The following is a 9,766-nucleotide window of genomic DNA, read 5'->3' as shown; positions in this document are numbered from 1 at the left end:
ACAGATGGGCCACTTTCTTCTGGCCACAAAGGGGCCGGAATGGAGCGCTCCGCGGCATACAAATGGGCAGGTCACGTGGTTCCCGGCTCCTGGCTGGACCGGGAAGACCATATGGCGCATGCCGGGGAGGAAGAAGATGGGGCGGGGGTAGGGGTGGGGGCGAGGGGAGCTGGAGTCGGAGGAGGGTGGGAGAGGAGCAGGGCTGAAGGGGCGGGCGGTGGGGGAGGGCTGAAGGGAGCGCTCAGCCTGGACGCGTGCGCAGGCGCCGGGCGCAAGGACCTGCTAGCCGCTCGGCTCCCGGCCCCGCCTGCGCTCAGCATCACCAACCGGCTATATAACCTGAGCGCCCGCGCGGCCGGGACACGAGGAATTCGCCCCACGCAGAAGGCACGGAATCCGGAGGCCCCAGGGTTATGAGACCATCACTGCTCAGGACCTACTAACAACGCAGGTAATTACAATTCTGTCATTTTTGCCTGGGAATAAAAGCAGTAATTGATGACCGGATGTACCTACACATATTCTGAACGTGTGCGTTTGCGAGAGTGTGTATGTGTATTGAAACAGACATTCCTCCCCATGATTGCAGGCAAATACGCACACATTACGACTCGCATCACTCAAATACCGACAGCAGGCTTTAAAATGTTTTTAAAAAATGTTTTTTTAAAAAACATTTTAAAACCAAATGAATTTTGGTTTTGGGGGGGGAATTATAGGAGCGTCTTTGGATTTTTTAAATAATGCACAGTAACTCTGATTATTTGCTAGTGGTGGTTTCAAAGTCATGAAAGCAAATAACTACTTCACTTTCTCACTTCTTCCAGTAAGGAAAAAGAAAAAAGAAAAGCCCTGTTACCAAGATTTGTTTTGTGTGCATGTATTTTATGCAAATTGGAAGTGCCAAGTAATTTTTTCAGTGAATAAAAGGGACATTTGATACCCGGAGTATACACACCCCGGAAAATAATCCCGTTTACAGATAGTTTAGTTGGGGGGTGTGTGGAGAACGAGAGAGGAACCCACTCCTGCTACCTGTTACTGCTCCAGAGGCAGCCAAGTCCCCAGCAGCCGCTGCAGGAGCCAGAAATTCAGTTGTCTCACTAAAGGCTTTTTATTTTATTAGAAGCGGCAACTTCGCTATTGCCAATCGCTGACCATTATAATTACTCAATCTTTTAAAGAGAGGTTTGAGGCGAAGTTTGAAAAGCCCCAATAAAGAGCGGGCGGCCCTTTCAATGGGCTGTTTATTAGAGAGGAGCCTTCCGCACCTGATCCCAAGCGCGTGGAAGGGCGCTCTGCGCCATGCCCCCAGCCCTGGCCATGTAGCTAGCGCTTTTGTACAAGGTGGAAACTCAGCAGAGGGACAGTGGTGAGAGGCGAGAAAAGAAAGGCGAGGGTGGGATGGAACACCCCTGCCCACTTTTGTTGCCAAATGTTTCGTTGTTGGTGAAATAATTTGGTGGAAACTACTTTTTCTCCGCCACGCATTTGTTTTTCAATTTCCGGTTAGTATAATCTTCTTAAAAATCACTGCCACCGTTAGTAAATTACGTAATGACTCTTCAACTGTAATCGTTAAGTACAAGAAGCCAGGTCAGAGAAGGAAACAAACAGAATTGCGTTTTTCCAACTCACTTTTTTGTGGAGTTGACTTTGAACTCATGCACATAAACGTGAAGTAGTCGAAATGTATGCTCATTTTCACGCATTTTATTCTGCCACATAATTACCATGAACACACTTTCCGCAATCACTAGGAAACATACACGCAGGAGTGTACATATACACATATTTACTCTCTCCCCCACCTCCAGCCGTGCCCTGTCTCCTATATGTCAGTGGGGCACACACACGCCATTATAAAACACAGCATTTAACTTTTTCTTAGGAGCATCCATTTTGTAATGAGCTGGTACTTCTCTTCACATGCATTTCTACAAGGTTAGGGAGTGGGACATGAGGGCATAGGTAGGTTTTGAATGTAGCGTTTTTCTCCTTTTCTTTCTGTTCTTCTCTCCTCCCTGTTGAATGTAGGAAACTGAAACATGACAAAATCTTACAGCGAGAGCGGGCTGATGGGCGAGCCTCAGCCCCAGGGTCCTCCCAGCTGGACAGACGAATGTCTCAGTTCTCAGGACGAGGAGCACGAGGCAGACAAGAAGGAGGACGACCTCGAAGCCATGAACGCGGAAGAGGACTCCCTGCGGAACGGCGGAGAGGAGGAAGAGGAAGACGAGGATCTAGAAGAGGAGGAAGAAGAGGAAGAGGAGGATGACGATCAAAAGCCCAAAAGACGGGGCCCCAAAAAGAAGAAGATGACCAAGGCGCGCCTGGAGCGTTTTAAGCTAAGGCGCATGAAGGCCAACGCCCGAGAACGCAACCGCATGCACGGGCTAAATGCGGCTCTGGACAACCTGCGCAAGGTGGTGCCCTGCTATTCCAAGACGCAGAAGCTGTCCAAAATCGAGACGCTGCGCCTGGCCAAGAATTACATCTGGGCTCTGTCGGAGATCCTGCGCTCAGGCAAAAGCCCTGATCTGGTCTCCTTCGTACAGACTCTCTGCAAGGGCTTATCCCAGCCCACCACCAACCTGGTTGCCGGCTGTCTGCAGCTTAATCCTCGGACTTTTCTGCCTGAGCAGAACCAGGACATGCCTCCGCACCTGCCTACCGCCAGCGCTTCCTTCCCTGTGCACCCCTACTCTTACCAGTCTCCGGGGCTGCCCAGTCCGCCCTACGGTACCATGGACAGCTCCCACGTCTTCCACGTTAAGCCGCCGCCGCACGCCTACGGCGCTGCGCTGGAGCCCTTCTTTGAAAGCCCCCTGACTGATTGCACCAGCCCTTCCTTTGACGGACCCCTCAGCCCGCCGCTCAGTATCAATGGCAACTTCTCTTTCAAACACGAACCGTCCGCCGAGTTTGAGAAAAATTATGCCTTTACCATGCACTATCCTGCAGCGACCCTGGCAGGGGCCCAAAGCCACGGATCAATCTTCTCGGGCGCCGCTGCCCCTCGCTGCGAGATCCCTATAGACAATATCATGTCCTTCGATAGCCATTCACATCATGAGCGAGTCATGAGTGCCCAGCTCAATGCCATCTTTCACGATTAGAGGCACGTCAGTTTCACCATCCCCGGGAAACGTACCCACTGTGCTTACAGTGACTGTGGTGTTTACAAAAGGCAGCCCTTTGGGTACTATTGCTGCAAAGTGCAAATACTCCAAGCTTCAAGTGATATATGTATTTATTGTCGTTACTGCCTTTGGAAGAAACAGGGGATCAAAGTTCCTGTTCACCTTATGTATTATTTTCTATAGCTCTTCTATTTTAAAAAACTAATACGGTAAAAAAAAAAAAAGCACCACAAATTTGGTGTAGCTGTATTCAGATCATATTAATTATCTGATCGGGATAACAAAATCACAAGCAATAATTAGGATCTATGCAATTTTTAAACTAGTAATGGGCCAATTAAAATATATATAAATATATATTTTTCAACCAGCATTTTACTACTTGTTACCTTTCCCATGCTGAATTATTTTGTTGTGATTTTGTACAGAATTTTTAATGACTTTTTATAATGTGGATTTCCTATTTTAAAACCATGCAGCTTCATCAATTTTTATACATATCAGAAAAGTAGAATTATATCTAATTTATACAAAATAATTTAACTAATTTAAACCAGCAGAAAAGTGCTTAGAAAGTTATTCTGTTGCCTTAGCACTTCTTTCCTCTCTAATTGTAAAAAATAAAAAATTGCACAATTTGAGCAATTCATTTCACTTTAAAGTCTTTCCTTCTCCTTAAAACAAAAACCAGACCCATAACTCTTAAGAGGATAAAAAAAAAAACAGAAAGATGTAGTCCCTATCAAAACATATCAATTCAATACATTACTTGCACAAGCTTGTATATACATATTATAAACAAATGCCAACATACCCTTCTTTAAATCAAAAGCTGCTTGACTATCACATACAATTTGCACTGTTTCTTTTTAGTCTTTTACTCCTTTGCATTCCATGATTTTACAGAGAATCTGAAGCTATTGATGTTTCCAGAAAATATAAATGCATGATTTTATACATAGTCACAGAAATGGTGGTTTGTCATATATTCATGTAATAAATCTGAGCCTAAATCTAATCAGGTTGTTAATGTTGGGATTTATACCTATTGTAGTCAATTAGTACAGTAGCTTAAATAAATTCAAACCATTTAATTCATAATTAGAACAATAGCTATTGCATGTAAAATGCAGTCCAGAGTAAGTGCTGTTTGAGATGTGATACTGGTACCACTGGAATCTATCTGTACTGTAATCTTGTTTGTAATCCTGTATATTATGGTGTAATGCACAATTTAGAAAACACTCATCCAGTTGCAATAAAATAGTATTGAAAATCTGACCAATTGTTGCATTTCTTCTTAAAGTGATTTAAGTATAAATAATTCCTAAGCAGAATAGTTGCTTTATTTGTGGAATTAAAAAATAATAAATGCTATTTGTAGAATAAAATAAAAGACAAAAGTTTACTTTAGCATACTCTCTAGTCTGTTTATCTTGGTTAGGGAGTCACCAGCTCTTTGTAGATAATGAAAGAACCTAACTCATATTTCATTACATGGAATATGAGGCTGGGGGTGGGGTGGGGAGATAAACAGTTGTGTTTGTTTTTCTTTGTTTTAAGTGTCTTCACTTTTAGCTTTTTGATTTCAGTTCTTTTAAATGATTATATTATGTTTTTCCCATTTTTTTAAAAAAGGGATATTTAGTTAATTATTAACAAGCAGACACAAGCAAGGGCCCTAGCTTAGTTTGTCTATACATTTAAAAATATATAAGAAAGCTTTACCATTTTCTTAGTGCTTTGCTATCTGTACATTTTCCTGAACTGAGTTGCAAATCAGCACTACCACAAAGTACAATTGCACTTTGCAAACCAGTGTTATACAACATAGTACTGGTTTACAAACCAGTACTATTGCAAGCCAGTACTATCCCAAAAGAAAGTTATGAACCTTTAGAAAATGCCAGGGGGAAATGACTTAATTAATTTAAAGAATCCAAGAAGTGGAATTTTGTAATTATCTTATGAACATCTTGTGATGATTTCAATAATCTTTTCCAGGAGAAAATGTAGTGAGTTATTTGTACTCAAGAACATACTATTTGTAGTATAATATATTTTAAGATGATACAATTGTGTCCCTTCCCTTTTTGGAACGCTAAATAGAACTCAGTGGAAAAACTTACAGATGACTCTGTTCATTGTTAAGTCCACCAAAAAAAAAAAAAAGTTTGGCATTTCTCTTCCTCTGGATGTATTGACTGACAGGAATGCTTCCTAGGGAATAACATTTTGGCACTTGTGTCCTGGCTCTACCATGGTGCTCTGATTACTGTCATTAGTAACTCCATTGTTCCTCCTCTGATTCAGATGCCACATTGGATGACTACCTCTCTTCCCAAGCTTGTTCCTTTAATCTCCTTCTCATTGGTGATTTAGGGGTTCCAGAAAGCTGACCTCATTTAGCAAACTGCTCTAGAAAAATGTGAGTAATCTAATGGACAGGAACAATTAGCCATACTAATAACATTGCCAATGGGGCTATGTCAAGCTGTGACAGTAGCAGTAAGGAATATTTCAACATTAAAAAATGTTTGAGTTCAATTTAAAATATATCATTTTAACATGTTTTCTATCAGCCTTCATCAGATGACAGAAATACTTTTAAGTTAGTCTCAACTTTATCCAAAATGCAACAATCTCATTCCAAGTGAATCAGAGTTGTTATTTTGAAATCAAGCTGTTGCTTCTAGGATTGCTCTCACTGTTCTTACTTTAAGAGATGTAATACTGATAGGATATCTGAACATTGCCAGCCTTCAAGCCTAGGGGACCATGAAGTGAACATTCAGATCTGACTTGATTTATTCAGCAGCTTAATTTCACCTATCATTAATATTATATATCTTCATGCAAACTAAAAACTGTTGCTGTGGTAAACAGAAGAAATAATAAGGATGCATTTTAAGGATTCCAGCTTTTAAAACATCAAGCAAGGAAATCTATATTGTGGATTTTTTTTTTTTTTGGTAAGGTAGAAATGTAGACTATAAGTTAGTTTTTTTTTTTTCCCTTTCATTTTGCCTATATAACTTCATTCTAAAACATAAGGATTCTTTCAGTCAGTCAAGGAGTAACTCACATGCCACCATCTTTTATTCAAAGGCAGGCACAGATGTTCCTTCTGCAGGGGAGGTTTTAATTTATGAAAATGATATTGTTTATGCATGAATGAACTGAATGCACTCTGCATAACACACAGCACTTCCATCTGATCAGAGAAATACCACAGAACCAGTGCCAATGTCAGAAACATATTCTACAAATTTACTCACTTAAATGTTTAATGAATATTTGGAAGGCATTTTCAAACCACAAGAAACCTTTTTAATTGTCTTTTTCTTTTCTTTTTGAATTGTCACCAATATTTAAAAGAGACTCAGTTTTTATAATTGGCTAATGCCTACATCTAGCTAATAAGAAAAGAAAATGTTTTACTGAGTCAAAACCAAAACCAACCAAAAAGAAGAAACACTGGCCACTTTGGCTTCATTGGAAAAATATTTTTTTAGTGTTGTTGTATATTGCTTGTTATGAGTAACATTTAGGGTTCTATGTGTTCTAACATCTTGGACAATTATTATTCCTATCAGATACAAAGCTTTGATCTACATATCTAGTGAAAATGTTCTAAAGAGTTATTCCAGAAAAAAACTGGTATTTAAAATCAGCAGTCAGTTTCATAGTGGGAGATGAAATTTGGTTAATATTTTAACCAGTGCATAATTCCTTCTGAATAGAACACTGCATAACTTAGATTTCATTTACATCACCAACTGCATTCATACAGTATGATCTACGTACTTTTAACCCTCAAAAATACAATTAAATGCAAATTAAAATGAAAAATTATATCTTAGGAATGTTCTGATAATTTTAGGCTTATAATATGGCACAGTAAAATAACATTTGCAACAAATTGTAAATGTTCTAATGTATTAATCTTAAAAAACTCCCTATGTTTTTACATTTGAAAGTCTATAATTCTTACAAAATTAATGCATTTCTGAAAGAAGCTAGCAATTACTAAAATGATATACGGATCATTAGCTAGCAGTTTGAAGCAAGCTGTTTTAGTTCTATAATTAAACAAGAGATTTAAAGTGAAAATATCTATTCAACAATTAATAAAACTAGGCTTCAAATGTAGACTGATTTTGTCCTAATGGGAATTGTAAAACAGTAAAGCTGTTCTTAAACTACACTAAATGCTCTCTTTCCTTTTCCTCTCCCTCCACCACCACTTATTTCCTAAAAATTATCTAAATAAAATCTTTAATTCCAGGGTCTGATAAAGAAAAAAAGAGCCAATGCAACATCTTGTGGAACACCAGGACTGAGAACTCTTGTTGCTACCATTGCACAGAGGCATTCTGGCGTCAGATACACAGTGATTTGTATGGTGGCATAATCATTGGCTCTTGGCCAGGCATTATGTTTCAGAGGACACTATTGTCAAGAACCATTCAACTAGAAATCTGCATTGTATGCACTCAAAAGTTGAGATCATCTGCTTCCCATGTCAGGAAGAATTTTGTGCTCGCAATTGACTCATAGACTCTTCGCACACACTAACACTTGGTTCAATGACTGATGGAATTAGCGGGCTAACCAAACTAGTGGCATTGACAAGGCCACAGCCTCTGGGGACTTCTGTTTAAATTGCGAATTTTAAAATATCTTAAAATGCAGGGTATTATGTAAATGCTGGACTAAATCTCCAGATACATTAAATGTGAATTTGGCCATCTGAACACTACTGTGCTATTTGCCCAGCTAATAAAGAGTTAAGTTGCTAGTGACAATAATCATTTTTATAGATCCCCAGTATACAGCAATCCGAAGGAATAGATCCACTTGTAAAATAATATCTAGAGATAAGAGAATAAGTTTAATCTCACATCTATAAGGAAACTCGGTAACTTACTTTGCTGTTAACAAAATTCAAAGCTAACCCTGCTTTGGGCTTTGATGTCTTAAAGACACATCTCCAGAAAGATGGCCTCACATGTTTGCTAGGTCAGTGCTAAGTGCTCTCTGTTCATTTACGCATTTCATTACAAAAGCAGCCCTGTGCCTTATTTTACAGATAAAGGAACTACAGGAAGCTGGGATACCTAGATACTCATATTACTGGTTTCCTTTCTTCATTCAGGTTCTGGTTCAAATGCCACTTTCTCAAATGCCCATCTAAAGTAGCAACCACTTTCAACTTCACCAAAATCAAAACTGTATTGCCCCCTCCCTTTTCCAGAGCACTTATTTGATGTTATCTTGCTTACTTATCTATTCCGTTTATTTTTAAATTATCTATCTCTCCCAGTAGAACGTGGGCTTCATAAGAACAGAAACCTTGTTTCTTATTCATTGTTTCTCTGGTGCTTGGAAGATCTAGAAGATCCTCAATAAATATTAACATTCCCAGAATATCAAACCACGCTCAGCAAATGCTAAAGCTATGCTATGAATCAAGTCAGTTGAGAATGGGAGAAGACCACAGGTGATTCTCAGCTCAGTGAAAGTTACAAGCATTAATTCTAGAAAAAGAGAACAATTGATACTAGTTTCTTTTTTTAAAAAAATATTTTATTTATTTATTTATTTATTTATCAGAGAGAGTGAGAGAGAGAGAGGCAAAGGGAGAAGCAGGCTCCCCACTGAGCAAGGAGCCCCATGTGGGACTGGATCCCAGGACTCTGGGATCATGACCTGAGCCAAAGGCAGACGCTTAACTGACTGAGCCACCCGGATGCCCCTTGACACTAGTTTCTCATAACATGGCACCAAACACCTCTCCCCTACTCCTTTTGAGAATAAAAATCATGAGTTATTGGTTCTTTCTTTTTATTTAATATCAGTTTGTTAAATATGCTTTGGAACTGTAATAAAAGAGGAAGTAACATACTATAGGCTCTTCCCAGACTCTGCCTTTCTTTCTTTCTTTTTTTACATTCCTTAAGAACTCGAATGCATGCTTCTTTTTTCCTTTCTGTTCACCGTTTTCAGCAACTGTTCTTGTTCTATTGTTAGTGTTATATAAAATTTCCCCAAACTTCCTTATCATCATTGAAGAGTTAGATGACAGCACACCAGAATCTAACCCATCAGGACTATGTATGTAGTCCAGCAATGAGTTTGAGAATTTGAGTAACATTCAACAAATTAAAAAATAAAATAGGTCGCCCATAGAAGGATGATAGCTCAGACATAAAAATCCACAATATAAAGAGAGTACGGTATCTTCACAATAGTTGTTAGTTACATTCATCTTCCTCCAAGGTATCAATTAGAACAGAAAAGTGGTAAGTTTGTGGGGAACGTGATCGTCTCTGTCAATACAACACAATGAAAGAAGAACATAGAGTGATTGCTGTCCGCAACACCAGCTATGCCTTTTAGCACTGCACCTAAGTTATTAGGAGGGGTGCTTAGGGACCAGAAACATCAAAGAATCAGTATTCTTGGAAGGTGATTTATTTTAAATCACTGAAAACCAAAGGATAACTCACGTTCTTTATAGTCATGATATTTATGCACAGTATGTGCCACTGGTTGAGATAAATGCTGGTGAATTACCTAACTTGTAATTTCTACTTCAAAATGTTCACTGTGTAAACTTA

The 9,766-nt window shown here is 39.3% G+C and overlaps 1 protein-coding gene across 1 annotated transcript; it reads left to right on the top strand.

Annotated features, from left to right (window-relative positions):
• The first annotated feature begins 299 nt into the window (after window positions 1–299).
• Window positions 300–4,424, top strand: NEUROD1 (neuronal differentiation 1). The gene is made up of 2 exons (XM_002922273.3): window positions 300–451; window positions 2,038–4,424. The coding sequence occupies exon 2, from the start codon at window positions 2,049–2,051 to the stop codon at window positions 3,117–3,119; it is 1,071 nt and encodes a 356-aa protein (XP_002922319.1). The 5' UTR covers window positions 300–451; window positions 2,038–2,048; the 3' UTR covers window positions 3,120–4,424.
• Window positions 4,425–9,766: the final 5,342 nt, after the last annotated feature.

The sequence above is a fragment of the Ailuropoda melanoleuca genome, chromosome 2, assembly GCF_002007445.2.
Source record: "Ailuropoda melanoleuca isolate Jingjing chromosome 2, ASM200744v2, whole genome shotgun sequence".
NCBI classification, from domain to species: domain Eukaryota; kingdom Metazoa; phylum Chordata; class Mammalia; order Carnivora; family Ursidae; genus Ailuropoda; species Ailuropoda melanoleuca.
Note: the sequence above shows the minus strand (reverse complement) of the source record. Positions and strands in the feature narration are given on the sequence as shown.